Source organism: Oryzias latipes, chromosome 11 (assembly GCF_002234675.1).
Source record: "Oryzias latipes chromosome 11, ASM223467v1".
NCBI classification, from domain to species: Eukaryota; Metazoa; Chordata; class Actinopteri; order Beloniformes; family Adrianichthyidae; genus Oryzias; species Oryzias latipes.
The window spans coordinates 25,184,267-25,201,285 of NC_019869.2; the positions used below are offsets into that span (position 1 = coordinate 25,184,267).

Sequence of the window (17,019 nt, forward strand, 5' to 3'; positions counted from 1 at the left end):
ATATTGTGGAGATTGAAGAAAGATGGCTACATGTTGGTGTAGTGCTGAGCACTGTGGACCCATAGTGAGAATGCCCTGGTTCATATCCAAGATGGCTCCTTTCTAGGGCCGAGTATCACCAATAATTACCAGAATCAATTTACGACTTTCTTGATCCATTCAATTTTGAGTTTACACATTTAGACATATTTGTATAGAAATACATCCAAACCTTTTTCTAAACCCGTTTTATCCCTTTTGGGGTCACGGGGCTGCTGGAGCCTAACCCGGCTACCGTTGGGTGAAGGCAGGGGACACCCTGGACAGGTCGCCAGTCTGTCGCAGGGCACATCCATGCACACTCACACCTAGGGACAATTTAGAGTCACCAGTGAACCTATGAAGCATGTTTTTGGATGGTGGGAGAAAGCCAGAGTCCCCAGAGAAAACCCACGCTTGAACAGGAAGAACATGCAAACTCCACACAGAAAGGTCCCAGCCAGGACTTAAACCGGAGCCTTCTTGCTGTGAGGCACTAACTACTGCACCATACAGCCCAAAGAAATACATTAATAATCAGTATATTGTCACGGCGTGAGGGTGGCTAGAGAGCCGGTAGGACCCAGATGCAGAGGATCAGGGACTAGTGGTTTTAATACGCAAAAACAAACAAAAGCGCTGCAGAGCAGGTTCACAGAACAAAAACAAAAACTTACTTGGCGTGGCATGAAACATGGACGAGGCAAGAAACAGGAACATGGACTAGACAGGCCAGGATGACATGAACACCATAACAGAGTTAATGGACCAGCACAGGAGGAAGGCAGAGACAAGACTTAAATACAGACAGGGCAGACAAGACACAGGTGAAAACGATCAGGGCAGATGGGGACCAAAGGAAGTAAAACTCAAGAAACCAGACAAGACAGAAAACCCTTTCAAAATAAAACAGGAAACAGAAACAAACAAGACAACAAACCCAAACCATGACATATATGTTTTAAAGACATTTGTATTATTCTGATACAGGTGACATACTGTAAAATTTTCTGGTGAAATAATAAACCAATTGTTAACATCATACAGTGTTGCATGATTTCTCAAACGGAAAAGCTCCATTAAAAATGTGCAGATTGTTAAGAAACCTTCGCTTCAGTTTGGTCAAAATGAAATTACAATTTTTTACACAAACGTTCATAAGAACATCAGAAAGACTTTAATAATTATGGTTGGTTTCATCTAGTTTAACCCAGATTAATGAAAAACAAACAAACTAGAACATATTTCATGCTATTAGCCTATTCACACCTGCTGGTAAAAGTGTAGAGGAACGAGTCTAAAAGGAAGGTTAGGAGTAAAATTCAAGCAGAACCAGAAGCAGGACGAACATCTGCTGAGACCGGTTTGAGTCTGAGAGGACAGGAAAGACAAACAAGCAGGAATAATGCTGGAACATCCGGCAGGTTAGTAGCAGTTTAAGTAAAGATGGAATAGGAAACGTTTTCAAGAAGGAATGAAGTTTGATCTTCATAGACAACAGCTTTGTAAAACAATCTCAGCATGAAGCTGATTGGCCTCCAAGTTGCTTCTTGAATCAGAAAGTGTTTTAGCTGGGCAGCTGCTGCATTTCTGCAACTGTGTGGGTTTTAGTGAAGAACATGACGTGCATGTTTGCTTAAAAGCATTAAGATTGATGAAAGAATGCGTTCATGCTGGCGTCTCTCTCAAAACAGCATCCTACAGTCATCTGTGTGTAAATGTACATGTGAGGTTCTCCTACCTCATTTTTCCATTGAAGGTTCATGTTATGGTAAGTATGGAAACAGTCATTAGAGGCTTTGGTCAGCCAATTAGATGTCAGCAGGGAAAAAAAGCGGTTGGAATGTGAAATGCTGCTGACAGAGGAGGAAGAGGGTCAGTTTGGAAGTTTCAGCTCAAACATTTCAAAGAGAGACCAGCTAAGCAGCATATATATTTGACAAAAACAGAATCAGAAAAAGATTAACTTTATTTCTGAAATGATACTTCGTTTACATATCAAAGAGTCTGCTTCTTTTGAGAAACAATTTAAATCTAAAAAAACAAGATTAAAGTACTATTAACTATTTTAATATTTATTTCTTTTGTCAGTGACCATGGCATAAGGGAGATAATGCCCTTAAAGAGTTTCATTATCAGAAATTAATGGACTTTGTGGAAGTCCAGGCCTCTATTTCATCCTTTAAAGCAGTGTTTTTCAACCAGTGTGCCGCGGCACACTAGTGTGCCGTGGGAGATGGCCAAGTGTGCCGTGGGAAATTGCCCTCATTAACTGATCTAAAAACATTTCCCATCTCCAGGATTTCAATTCTCTGTTCATCCAAACAGGCCCTGATAAAACACTGAGGAGTTAGGAATATAAAAGATCGTAAAATACTTTTTCTTTGCGTTTATTTTATTTTATTAAAGACATTTTGATAAGAATGACGATACAGTACCGAGATTCAGCTGCACCTTCGGCTGTATTTTGGAAAAGTCCCGTCCCTTTAACTGTCTCCCCCAATCATTCTTGGGGAGCTTAATCACATGTCATCAGTCTGACCAATCAGAAGTGGTTAAAGTCTTCACTTCCTTGTCTCGATTTAGCTCGTAAAGTCGCTCAGTTCTAACAAAAATACCAGCTAAAGCTCGTCTTTAGCGCTGTTGCTTTCCACAGAATCCGGTATCAGACCGTGGAACAAGTGAACAAAACAATGAAGCTCCGAAAACCGATCTTTGGCCGTTTTTTTGCACTACATTGCCATGATGCATTGGGTTGTGAGAGTTACAGCACACAAGGAGATCTGTTGTTAGACGTCTTGAAACCAACGAACACACTTCAAACTGTTTTTAAATCTTCTAACTTAACTTTTATTGCATCTTTTAGAAAAAAAACAGCTGCAGTTTCCAGCTTTTTCTGTAACAATTATCTCAAAAATGCATGTGAGATTGTGGAGGGAGGGGCTGTAGATCAATACAGACTATGAGTTTATCCTTTTTTTTAAATTTTTGGATCCTGGTGTGCCGCGGGATTTTTTTTAAGGTTAAAGTGTGCCGTGGCTCAGAAAAGGATGAAAAACACTGCTTTAAAGGGCCTAAATGACGCTAATATTTATCCATATCCACATATATGACAACATATTACCTTTGCCACACTAAAGAATGATTTTTTTTATGAAATATTAGTTATTTTCCTGAGTTCTTTTCCAACTTGGAAGTAAAACGACTCGATCTCCGAGGCTCCGCCTTTTGGTCCTTGTGGGTACTGCCCATTTCATGACATCAACCTAGCACCAGTCTCGGCAGCATGGCTGCGTTTCTCCCTCCCAAAAAAACATCATTCGAAATTTTGTTTAGTTTTGAAGTGTTTAGCCGATCACAGTTAGCTCTGTGGAGAAAATGTGTGTTTTGGCCTGGGGGCAGGGCTGGCAGCGCAGACTCTTCATGTATTGAGTTGCTGCAATGTGATTGGCTGATTAGAAATTTGCGTTAATGAGCAGTTAGACCGGTTTGTCTTATAAAGTGGATGGACAGTGACTGTTTGTGTCCTCATTCATCAGAAAAATGCCACAAAAACTTTCTAAAAACACTGAAAATTGTGTTTTGGTTGTTTTTAAGGCAAAAGTGGGTCTTTAATCCATTGATATCATGTATGAACAGACATGGATTATTAGTATATCAAATATTTGCAAGAAGTTCAGGTTTATTTAGTTGGTTAAAAAAATTCTATATCTCTGATTAGTAAGTTTCAGACATGATCCACAGAAGTTCAAACTGTCCCTCAGTACTTGAATACTTTTGTCAACAGTTACTTTTTTCCCTTTTACTTGAATAGTTATTTAAATTACTAATTTTTACTTTTGCTTGAGAATTCCTGTTTTTAAATAATGCAACTTTTATTCAAGTACTGGTCCCTGATACCCGCATCAGCTCACTGGTACAGAGCAGCATTTCAACACAGATGACAAGCACCCCTTTTCTCATGAACGCCCTCTAAAGGTGCAGCACAGTACTGTCTGCCTCACATCATGAACTCCCCTTTGCAGTTTCTGTGGAGGCCCCACCTGTGTTTTCCCACATTGGCTTAAGTCAGGGGTGGGCAATTCCAGGCCTCGAGGGCCGGTGTGTCTGCATGATTTCCAGATAGTCTTGCCCTACTCATGGCTGATTACCTGGTTCAGGTGTGTCCAGCCAATTAGAACATGCCAGAGCAGGGTATGCTGGAAAACATGCAGGAATGCGGCCCTCAGTGCCCACCTCTGGCTTAAGTGGTACAAGCTATGCTAGCTAGCTGTCCAGTGACCAGCGTAGCAAGCTAGCCCATTGGGGGCCCACATGCTCTGCCCACTTTTAAACCTATGTGTCCTACTTGGCTTTGCTGGCTGGGTCAGCTCAGATTTTCCTCCAATTAAGAAATACAGATTTTTCCTAAGAAAATGTTAAACCTTATTTGAATTGTGCAGAGAAGCTGACACATGACAGCGTAGGAACTTAAGTGATAGCAGTTTAGGTGCTTCTTATGAGACAACTGATTTTACTTTAAAAAATATACCAAAGCCTCACTTAAAATGTTAGGTTAAGAAATGAACCCTGGTTTTCTGAAACATGTTATCTCATTGTGTGACACGCCCCTATGCGCTGTTCCCACATGCTTTTTTCACATTACGCTGGTCCTGACCTGCAGACGGATGGTGTGGAGGAACTTCCTTCCAGTATAAGAGTTGGACTGTGCCTTCTCCTCCTCTTTTTTTTTTTTTTTTTTAACTTGTCCTGTCCAACAGCGGGGCAGACAGATGAGAGCTGAAGGCCTCTTGTGTTGGACATATTTTACTTTAACAAGAGGGGTTATTAATCTTCAGACAAACCAAAGGTATGACTGAATAAACCCCTTTTGTAATTGAGGCCAAACTTTTATTCATTTCAACCATGATTGAAAATCTTTGGTGTTGGACCGTACGGAAAAGGAAAGAAGGGAAGAAGAGGGAGGGATGTCAGAGGAGGGGTGATAGTGAGAGGGGGGGGTAAGACCATGAAGCAGCATAGAGCAGACAGGTTTACTGGTTGTTTATCATTACGGTACAGTTCAAATGTAGTACAAAAAGGGTGGGGCCTGTTCAGTGTAGTAAATTCTGTGAAGAGTTTTGAGATGGATTAGCTGCAAATTTGGACTTTTTTGTCAGTTTAAAGGTGTTTAGACAGAGTTCTGACCAGAAGCTTTCATCTGTGCTGATGCTCAAATCTGCATCCCATTTTTTTGTTGGAAGGGCAATATTGTTATCTAAATTACATAAAAGTTTGTATATTTTGGAGAGAGTTCTATTCATTGAAAAATTAATCAGAGTGGTAACTACATCTGGTAGCTTTAAATCGTCGTCTTTAAATTTATACTTTTTAGTAATACTTGATTTAAGTTACTGATATTCCAAGAAGTTATTTATTCCATGTTTGTCTTGAAGTTCCTGGGGAGTTATGAATCTTCTATCAATAATTACGTGCTCTAGTTGTTTTATGCCCCCTGCTTGCCAAGCTGGGAAGTGAATCATTTTTTTGTTAATAAGGATGTCCGGGTTGTTCCAGATGGGTGTCATTTTGCACGGTTGAATTGATGATTTTGATATTTTGAGAAATTCCCACCAGGCTGTTAAAGTGCCGTTTATATTAATACTTTTGAAACAATCCTGTTTTTTAACTGTTTGGCTAATAAATGGTAGCTGTGACAGGTTGATCTTTCCACATAACGCCTGTTCCAAGTCTAACCATGAGTTGGTATCTGGATTATTTTTTAACCATTTTAAGATGTATTGTAATCTATTTGCAAGAAAGTATTTGTGGAAGTTAGGTAATTCTAATCCTCCACAGCTTTTTGCAGATTTTAAAGTTTTTAGACTAATTCTTGCAGGTTTGTTGTTCCATAGAAAGCTTGATATGGATGAGTCTAATGTTTTGAACCATTTTAATGGTGGTTGTGTGGGAATCATTGAGAAGAGATAATTAACCTTGGGTAAGATTTTCATTTTAACCGTGGCTACCTTGCCCATAAGGGACAGAGGCAGGTTGGTCCAGCGTGTTAGATCGTCCTGTATGCTTTTCAGTAATGGGGTGTGGTTTAGCTGCACCAGTTCTGATAGTTTGGGGGAAAAGTGGATACCCAGATGTTTGATATTTCCTGTTTTAACTGGAATTGTGAGTCTTTGTTCCATATTCCTGTTGAGTGGTAATAAAACAGACTTATTCCAATTAATGGAATAGTCTGATATGGAGGAGAATTCATTTATGATCATTGCTGTTTCATTTACAGAATGTAAATTCCTTAAAAACAGTAATATGTCATCTGCATAAAGACCAGTTTAGCTCGTGCTGGTTTGCGGCGCCTTCCGTCCGTGAAACCCGGGTTCGACTCCGGGCTGCTCCCTGTTCCCTTCTCTACCTCTGCCAGTTCCAAGCCTGGTTTGAGAAGGTTGCGTCAGGAAGGGCATCCGGCGTAAAACATTGCCAAATTTACCATGCGACTCGTTCGCTGTGGCGACCCCTGATGGGAGAAGCCGAAAGTGGAAGAAGAATAAAGACTAATTTTATGATGGCTGTGTTTGGTTTTTATTCCTATAATGCTCTCATTCTGTCTTATTGCTGCAGCTAAAGGCTCAATGAATATAGCAAAAAGAGAGGGGGAGAGTGGGCAGCCCTGTCTGGTTCCTCTTCCAAGAAAAAACCTGTTTGAAGTCTGTTTATTAGTTCTAACTGATGCATTGGGGTTGTGATATAATATTTTGATCCAATTGATGAATGCTTCTCCAAAACCAAACTTATGGAGGGCGGCAATAAGGAACTTCCAATTTACTCTGTCAAAGGCTTTTTCAGCATCCAGCGATAGTACCGTCATTTCCTGGTTTTCAATGGTGGCAAAGTCTATTATATTAACTAGTCTACGGACATTATCATCCGAGTGTCTGCCTTTGATGAATCCAGTTTGGTCGAAGTGAATTATGTGAGGAGAGATTTTTTCTATTCTCTGTGCTAGTGCTTTGCAGATGATTTTTACATCTGCATTGATTAAAGAAATAGGGCGATAGCTTGAAGGACTAGTGGGATCTTTGTCTGGTTTTAGAAGAAGAATTATGTTGGCTGAGTTCATGTTAGGTGGCATTGATTGGCTCTCATTAATAGATGTGACAGTTTTATAAAATGTTGGTGCCAGTTGTTCCCAGAATTCTTTATAAAACTCAGCAGGAAAGCAGTCAGGCCCTGGTGCTTTACCATTGGGCATAAGTAACAGAGCTTCATGAAGTTCAGACGGCGAGAGCGGAGAATCTAAGTTTGTGATTTGATCCTCATTTAGCCTGGGTAGGTTTACATTATTAAGAAATGAGTCAATACTTTGCTCTGACGGATTGATCTGCGGTGTGTACAGGTTTTTATAAAAGTTTTCAAATGCGTTATTAATTTTGACCGGGTCATGAGTGACATTTCCTGTTTGGTCCGTAATAGAGGTGATTGATGATTTTTCTCTATTAATTTTAATCTGATTAGCCAGAAATTTGCCAGATTTATTAGAGTTTTCAAATCTTTCAAGTCGTAGCCTTTGTATTTGAAATTGTGTTATTTTATTAATGATGTCATTTAACTGCAGCTTTAAATTTTTCAGATCTCCCAGAATGTGTTCCTGTGCAGAAGCAGCATAAGCAGTCTCCAGGGTTTTGATTTTATTTTCTATTTCTAATAAATCTGCTTTCTCTTTGCGTTTTTTGTGCGTTGAATAAGAAATGATTTTCCCTCTCATGACTGCCTTTGCTGTTTCCCAAAGAACGCACGGTGGGATGTCTGGAGTATTGTTGAAGTCTAAGAAGGTTGCCCACTCTTTTTTAAAGAATTCAAGAAATTCCTGGTCCTTTAACAGAGACGTATTAAACCTCCAGGTTGTACCAGAGGGTGTGGATTTTTCCCTAGAAATGTTTACAGAGACTGGTGCATGATCACTGATAATAATTGGATGGATATTGGAGCTTTGAATATTTTTTAAAAGAGAGTTACTGATTAATAAATAGTCTAAACGGGAGTGTGAATAGTGAACTGGAGAAAAAAAGGTGAACCCTTTAGTGTTTGGGTGACATGAGCGCCACGCGTCGCAGAGACCCAAATCATTCATGTACTGCTTTAGAATACTTGCAGACTGCCATGTACGCTGATTTGCTGCTGTGCTGAGTCTGTCAAGTTCAGGGTCCAAAACAAGGTTGAAGTCTCCTCCTATAATGATTGTGGAGTCAGAGTGAACTGAGAGTGAGGTGAAGAATCTGTGAAAGAAGGAAGAGTCGTCAACATTCGGGCCATATACACTCACTATACAAAAGTCCTTATTCTGAATGGATATATTAATGATTACAAATCTGCCTTCTGGGTCAGTAACTGTATCCTTATGAGTAAAATTAAGATTTTTATTAATTAAAACAGCAACTCCTCGTTGTTTGGAGTTGTAACTGGCAGAGTATATAACTGGAAATTGTAAGCAGCACATAAGGCGATTCAAAGAATTCGATAAATGGGTCTCCTGCAGTAGAGCTATATCTGCTTTTAGACCATCCAGGTGATTTAACACTTTCAGTCTCTTTGGCTCAGAGCCAAGTCCACGCACATTCCAGCTAACGATGTTAAGACTGTTCATAACTGCTCTGACTGAAAAGGTGTAAAGCTAAGTAGTGCTTGTGTACCAGTCCGTGTGCGCGTGCCCGCATTGAGAAGCGCTGTGCGCGTGAACGTTTTCTGGCTATGTGAGCTGCGTGTCGCGTGCGTCCTATGAGAGCCTGTGTGAGGTGTTTGCAGTATGTCGGCGTGTGTGTGCGGGATCGCATGTGCACGCCCCTGTGTGCGCTTGTGTGTGCGCGCGCCCGCTCCGTGCATAAATAAATACTTACCGAGGATGAGTTGCTTCCAGGTGATTTACATATAATGAGGGGGGAGAGGGGGGGAGGAGAGTAAAGGAAAGAAAAAAAGAGTTAGAAGGGAAAACGAAAACAACAACAAAACAACAATAGAAACATGAGTGGGACTGAGGTGAAGAAGAAAAAAAAGACTGTTTTCCTGAGATCGAGGTGTGGATTATTGATGATCCGGTTTTCCATTCATTGAAGTAAGTTTAGCGGGTTTCTTCTGGGCAGCGCAGATGTTCTCAGCGCGGATCTGAAAGCCTTCAGAAAGCCTTCAGCCATTCCTTCTCCTCCTCTGCCTAAGAATGCTCACCTCTTCTCACTCCAGGCAAGGAGGGTGGTGGGATACCTCACTCATATCAGCTTTCTTACCTTAATGTTCTCTTTCAACATTTGTTTTGGTATCTCACTATAGGACAGTGTTTTTCAACCTTTTTTGAGCCACGGCACACTTTAACCTTGCCAAAAATCCCGCGGCACACCGTGCACCCCCCCCCCAAAAAAAAGCAGAAACTCATAGTCTGTTTTGATCTACAGCCCCCCCCCGCAATCTGACGTGCATTTTTGTGATAATTGTGGCAGAAAAAGCAGGAAGTTGCAGATGTTTTTTCTAAAAGATGTAATAAAAGTTAAGTTACATACAAACTGTATGTTCGTTGTGGTTTCAATCCGTGTAACAAGGACGACTCATTGTACGCTAAGGCGCTGTCCCTTTAAGCCAATGCATCATGGGAGATGTAGTGTGAATACGGCGAGAAAACGGCAGAAACACTTGCGTCTCTGAGTTTCATGGTTTTGTTCACTTGTTCCACGGTCTGATACCGGATTCTGTGGAAAGCTACACCGCTAAAGACGAGCTTTAGCTGGTGTTTTTGTTGGAAATGAGTGAGTTATGAGCTAAATTGGAACAAGGAAGTTTAGACTTTAAACACTTCTGATTGGTCAGGCTGATGACATGTGATTAAGCCTTCAAGAATGATTGGTGGAGTCGTGGAGACAGTAAAAGCTGCGGGACTTTTCAGAAAACAGTTATAGCTGCAGGTAAATCGCGGTGCCGTCATTCTTATCAAAATGTCTTTAATAGAATCAGTTAAACACAAAGAAATAAGTATTTTATGATCTTTCATATTCCTAACTACTCAGTGTTTTATCAGGACCTGTTTGGATGAACAAAGAGCTGATTTCCTGGAGATGGTTAATGTTTTTAGATCAGTTAATGAGGGCAATTTCTCCACGGCACACTTGACCATCTCCCACGGCACACTAGTGTGCCGCGGCACACTGGTTGAAAAACACTGCTATAGGATATAGGGACTCCAGTATTACTTTGCTTGAAGACTAAGAAGCGCCTTCATTCTAAATCAGCATGGAATCCACACCTATTACTGCATGAGCCAAAGTCAGTGTGGTCACATCCAGTTTGTAGAATCTGGTGAAAGTATGGGTTGATGCCCAACTGGCAGCCATACTTATCATCCACTGAAAGTCCTTGACAGAGTGCCTAAGAAAAGGCCAGCCCATGCATAGAATGAGCCCACAAACTAACAGGGGGTTTGAATGTCCTACCGTTATAAACCATTATAAAAGCTTCTATAGTTCAACATGTCAAACGTTGCTTAATGAGAGCTTTTTTCACTTATGCGCAGGAGCCCATGACACAAACAACAAAGTTGCTTCCTCCAGGTGCTCAAGGAATACTGGCAACAACTGCTGACCAGAAGATTTGGCTTTTGGGAGCCTTTTCCCTCATAGCATGACTTCTGCAGATGTCGTGCAGGTCCACTGTAGTAGTCAGGTTTGTAAATCTGCTGCGTGTGTTGATAAGAGAAAGGGCCAACAGTTGGAGGCTGATGAACTCTTCTCCGGAGTCAGATTTGACGCTCATGGCGTCACACTGCTCCAGAGGTACAGGCTTGTAAGGCTCCCCAGGGTCGGTCAGCGGTGCGGCAAACTCTAACTAGTCTTCCCAGCTGACATCCCCAAGAAGTGAACCTCTGCGGGCGCAGTCAGTTTAACTCCAGGAGAGGGGAATCAACGAGTCAACCTCTCACAGGCTGACTCGCCACAAATGGCGCATGAGCCGCCATTTGTGGTTTTTGAGGGAGAGCCGTGCACTCAGACTCATCCTGGGAATGTTACAGCCGCAAACACGAAGCGCAAGCTTCGGCAATCTTGTTCCTACACGTGCACGCTCTGGCCGGTAGCCTGACGTTGTCCATGGTGAGGGCAGATTTAGGCTCTGTTTCTCTTTTGCTCTAATAAGAAGCAGAAAACATTGAGTGGCTAATATGGTGGCTGACTACAGCCGCTTTTGATTGGACACAAGCCAGTTACTTAGCTCAGAGAAGCTCCGATTAGCGTTTGGCGACTCCATGATTAGGTCGCTCTGTGAACAGTTGAGCTAGCTTGCTGCCACAGGAGCTCTGTGAGAGTTTACTTCTGGGATCAAGAAGAGGTTTCAGACTGAGGAGGAGAAGGTGACGTGTCTAACTCGTCTACTGGAAGGAAGTCCCTCCTTTTAGACTAGACGTCACCTTCCGCCTGTAATGTAAAAAAAGTTTGTGGGCACAGCGCATAGAGGCGTGTCCCACAGTGAGATACCAGAACAAATATTGAAAGAGAAGCTTATTTTCCACACGGTAAATGTTCCTCAGATGAATCGGTGCTTATCCGCTTGCATTTGTCTTCTCATGACTGTTGCACAGCCCCCACTCCAGCAAAAAACAACAACAACAAGGTTTCTGTCTGCACCAGATTAAGATTAAAAAAAGATAATGGTCAACATGTCTTTGATGATACTACACATTGACCTTTGACCCTTTGTAATACATATCTCACTAAAGCTGAATAGAAAAGTTAGCCTGCAGCTCTCTGTCTGAATCCAGTCCATCTGGTTTCCTTTTATTAGCAGTTAAAATTGTAAAAAGCTCTGAAGATCTGCAGCCAGTGGAACCATCTGTCTGATCATGTGTGTCTGCAGAAATCTTTCTTTGCATTTGTAAACCAAACAAAACAATTAATATGTACATTAACCAGCACCTATCTTCAAATATTCAAGCAGAAATCAGGGGAAAACTCCAAACCAGTCCTTTACGTCTGCAGCTTTAAAGTCTGTGCGTCACGAAAAGGCATAATAAAACATTAAAGTGACGGAGTCCAGCATGCAGTATTGATAATATCTTCAGTATTTACTGAGTTGTAGGAGTTGACAGTGTTCCTGTTTTTGTTCTGCAGAAACAGGAAGTTCAGCCAAACCTGATGATGGGAACAGCTGATGTCGTCTCTTTATAGATCTTGGTTTAAGAGGGAAAGCCTGTTAGCAAACTCACCCAGGCAGCGAAGGGAAACACGAACACAGCTTTCATGGAAGCAACAAAGCCTGGGAGTTCTGGGAAAACAGGTTGAATGAGGAAGACTGTCAACACCAGAGATGAAGGAAGCTGCTTCATTTTGTTGCGTGGAGATAAAAGAATAGCAAAGAGTTTGGTTTTAATCGAGTAGAAAATATGATCTGACTGCAAAACTGCTCTATAAATGTGCAACTTAAACCTGATGTTGAACGAAAGCTGACATAGGTCTTCATCAGTTAGAGGATCACTGCTTTAATACAGAAACCCACTGTTAGCAACCAACTACACACATACACTTACAGACACAAATACACAATTTACTGTACTTCCTAATTTACCGCACATAGAAATGGCATAAATAAAACCTGGACTAGTCTTTAAAAGGTATGAATGCACTTGAACTGTGGGAGTCTGTGTCGGTTTGTGTGAAAAGTTTAGGGACACCTTCATATTCCAAGGCCCATGCAGACCTGGATGAACCTGCTTGCTCTTAAAGGGTCTATATCATGCTTTTCTTAAGCCTTTATAGTAAACTATATCCATGTATATGATAATGTATTACCTTTGACACACTTAACATCTTTTTAAGAAACGTGAGTTATTTTCATGAGATTATTTCCTACCTAGAAGTAAGACGACTCAATCTCTGATGCTGTTTTTTTACTCTGTGTGGGTTCTGCCCATTTCCTGACGTATATTGCCGGCCTCGGCGGCGTGTTAGGTCTTTCTTCCAAACCACAACCAAACTTCTGTGTGTTAGCCTGGAGGTGGTGCAGGCAGAGCAGACTCTTCATGGAAGCAGTTATTCTCACTTTTCTACATCACAATGCGAGAACCCGCTCGTTTTTGTGGGTTGGGAGGGGGTGGTGCTCAGAGAGCAGGTTTTCAGAGGAATACTCAGAAATGCGTGAATTGATTAAAATAACGCTTTGGGGTGGTTTTTTGTGAGGAAGTAACATTTTGAAACACCCAAAAGCTCAAAAACTTGATTTTGCATGACATAGGCCCTTTTAGTAATGTGCCTGGTCTACACAGAGTCCTGACCTCAACCCGAAAGATGAGCTGTTTTTTAACATGTTCTTGTGGCATTTTTCTCATGATGGGGGACATATATTAAGAAAATTAAGATTAAAACTGCATCTTTTGTTTAAATTGTTGTGAATCAGGAATAGACGTAAAAAAGCAGTTTGAAGAAGAGCTGATTTGTGGCGTAGAAAAGATGCTGGGTGGGCCACAAGGTCCCTGCTCTGCTCCATTCTGATGCATCCAGTTGAGGATAACTAGATCCAAGTACGTTTTGGTTTTCTTCATCTAAGCTGGCATCTGGCTTGAAACTGTACGGCTGGATGCTCCAATGTGGCCATTTTGGTTGCACCGTTAATGTTAGATTGGGGCTGTGAGGAGCTGTAAGCTAGTGGGAGAGAGTGTATACAGATGGATAGTAAATGGTAAAATGGATTATACGTATATAGCGATTTACCAACTTCTCAAAGGCCCAAAGCGCTTTACAGTCACAGTCCCATTCACACATTCAGATGCCAGCATGAAGAATTTTCTTTAAATATGTCCTCCATCATTAGGAAAATGTCACAAAAACATGTTGAAAACACCAAAAACAATATTTTTTAATGGGGGGGGGGGGTGTCTTTCAGGATATCCAACTGAAATAAATGGACTCCATTCAAATTGCAGTGTTTTCAACTTTGGACAGTCTGACTTTTCTAACATCTGACTATTTATAATGAAAGACAAAATACATACATTCAAAACACAATAAACTCCATAAGAAATACAACAATAATAATGAAACCTTTTTACAAAAAAAAGGTTATAAAAAACTTTTTTTTTTTATTTGGGAGCTGAGATTCATCTGCAGAACCAAGAATCTTTCCAACATGGAGTTAAGTTTTTTACAAGTACAGTAAAATAGAACAATTGAGCCTTTAGAAGACTGAAAACAAGTTTTGGTCATCTTGTGGGACGTGAAACTCGTGTAAAGACATTAAAATTGTATGTGGTGTATTTAAGATGGTTGCAGAAACAACAGGATATTATTTTCCTACACCAATTTAATGAACAACTCCAGAGGATAACAAATGAAAATATCTGCAATAAACATTTTTACCAGTGATCCACTTGAAGACCCAGTCCGATGAAAAACGGGTTTTCGGTGTTCATGACATAATCTTGAAGTATTTTTTTCTGATGATGAAGAACATATATAAAGATATATAAAATAAATGTATATGAAATATAAAAAAAAATGAGCTCAAAATTCCATTACTGAGTATTTCCTTATTGAAATTGTTGTGAATGAGGAGCAGATGAAAAAATGCCATAGGTTGGAGGTTTGAGGGACTACAAGCTAATGGGAGAGGATGTAAACAGAGATCTCTCAGCAATGTGTAGTGAAAGGGGTTGTTTTTTGCCAATGGTACCGCCCACAACTCAGGCAAATTACTACTGCCGCTCTGCAGAAACTATGTCCTACAAAACAACCGTTTTTTGGGGGTTAAAAACGGCATAATAATCATTGAAAGACTAGTGGGAAGACTTTCACCTAGAAAATGATCAGAGTGGGCCTTTAAAAGAGTTTACTGTCAAGAAAAACGTTATCAGCAGTTTTTGATCATGGACAAAAACATTGTTTACCGTCATCATTTTGTGCCGTCACAGTTTGCTGTGTGCCCAGCTCAGTTACACAATCCTTAAAAAGTGTAGAAGGTTTGAAGGTTCCTGTGCAAAAACCATGAATTATGCAAGATGAAGTAAAGATGCATAAAGCTGACGGAGCAAGTCTTACATAATGAAAGACTCACTTATTCAGATATTTACATCAGCAGGAAAGAAGATCCAAAAGTTCTGTCTTTTTTAAATCAACCTATTTACTGAAAATCTCTGCTGCTTATTTTATACGAGAAGAGACAAAAATAAGAAGCAGCTGAAGCTTCACTTGCTGTGACTCTGACTGAAACCAAATCTTTTATGATTATGTTCTCAAAAATTCATAATGCCTGCTTCTTCATAATGTCTGTGATGTGATGCAGGATGTTTGTTGTGACGTCAGCAATGAAACCCCCTCCTGTCCTCAGTGTGTGTCTGACGTCTGTCATTGGAGGGTTAAACGCTGTTCCTGTTCTTGTTCTGTCTCTGCAGGGTGAGTGCTCCCAGAGGTGCTACAACATCTTTGTTCTGGAGACGGTCTGCGTGGCCTGGTTCTCCCTGGAGTTCCTGCTGCGCTTCATTCAGACTCAGAGCAAGTGCATGTTCCTGCGAACACCTCTAAACGTAATTGACGTGGTGGCCATCCTTCCCTACTACATCACCCTCATCGTGGACTCCCTGTCCGGAGGAAGGAAGCCTGCCGGCTCAGGGAACAACTACCTGGAGAAGGTGGGCTTAGTCCTCCGAGTTCTCCGAGCGCTACGGATCTTTTACGTCATGAGGCTGGCTCGCCACTCTTTGGGCTTGCAGACGCTCGGCCTGACGGTGAGGCGGTGCACGCGGGAGTTTGGTCTGCTGCTGCTGTTCCTCTGTGTGGCCATGGCGCTTTTCTCTCCTCTGGTGTTCCTCGCTGAGAGCGAAATGGGAGCTAAGCAAGAATTCACCAGCATTCCTGGTAGCTACTGGTGGGCGGTAATCTCCATGACCACAGTTGGTTATGGAGACATGGTTCCCAGAAGCATCCCCGGCCAGGTGGTGGCGCTCAGCAGTATCCTGAGCGGCATCCTCCTCATGGCCTTCCCCGTCACCTCCATCTTTCACACGTTCTCTCGCTCCTACGTGGAGCTGAAGGAGGAGCAGAACCGGGCACTCAGGCAGAAGCCAGACTCGCAGGACAGCACCAAGTCCCAGAACAGTGAGGACTCTCAGGACGACAGCTACCAAGGCATCACGGAGGCAGCGGTGGCGGCGGCTGCAGTGCAGCGGCGGAAGTCCATGGCTGCTCAGAGGGCTGCAGAGATCAGAGAGTCCATGCAGTTGTAGACTGGCAGTCTGGGTGAAGAGGGGACCTCAGACTGTTAACAGAGATCTTCTTCTCTGGTTTTCTCCTTTAAACACGTGAAGGGCGGAGCTTTAGACTCTTACAAAGAAGCTCCAGAGGTTTTTTTTCCCCACATATGACTTTGGGAAAAAAAATATTTATGATTAAACACATTTAGCACAGTGAGCTTAAGAAACATTTAGGTTAAAAAAAGAGGTTTCTCTTTCACGCACATTTGATTATTGATCTCCTAGCTTTTGGTTTGAATTTGAAATGATATTGTTGTCCAATTTGTGCTGCTTTCTTGCAAAAAAACAAAAAAAAAACCTGCAGATCACATCATGTCCATGAGGGTGACGCAGGGTCCTGCTTTGGTCTCCTAACATTATCAGTTGAGAAAATCATTTCCTTAATAGGCCACGTCACACAGCCACTATGTACATTTTGCGCATTTTCCACGTATGAAATTTCAGCCTTTCGTGATAAATGCATGATATACGTAATTCAGAAGGGCTTTTTTTTTTGCGTTCGTCAGTCGTTGATGTGCGCAGATGTCATTCAAGGGTCTTGGCCGACTGGTCCTTATGTGAATTTGTTTTGGAGCTGTTTTAACATTTTTAGTGTGTTGAGAATTACGCAGTTTATGTGTATTTTATGTAGTTTATACGAAATTATTACATAAATCTTAGGCAAATTGTGCGTGATAATTGCTAAATGCATATGCAAATTTGTGGCTTTCTAGACCAATTTACGTATGTCTTAACAGACT

General features: G+C 41.4%; 1 protein-coding gene across 1 annotated transcript in view; it reads left to right on the forward strand.

Annotated features, from left to right (window-relative positions):
• Positions 1–16,565, forward strand: part of LOC110017390 (potassium voltage-gated channel subfamily G member 2-like) — a 56,654-nt gene extending 40,089 nt beyond the window's left edge. Inside the window, exon 3 of the mRNA XM_023960219.1 lies at positions 15,422–16,565. Coding sequence (XP_023815987.1) covers positions 15,422–16,252 — 831 coding nt within the window. The 3' untranslated portion in view covers positions 16,253–16,565. The remainder of the gene's footprint in view (positions 1–15,421) is intronic.
• The last annotated feature ends 454 nt before the right edge of the window (positions 16,566–17,019 follow it).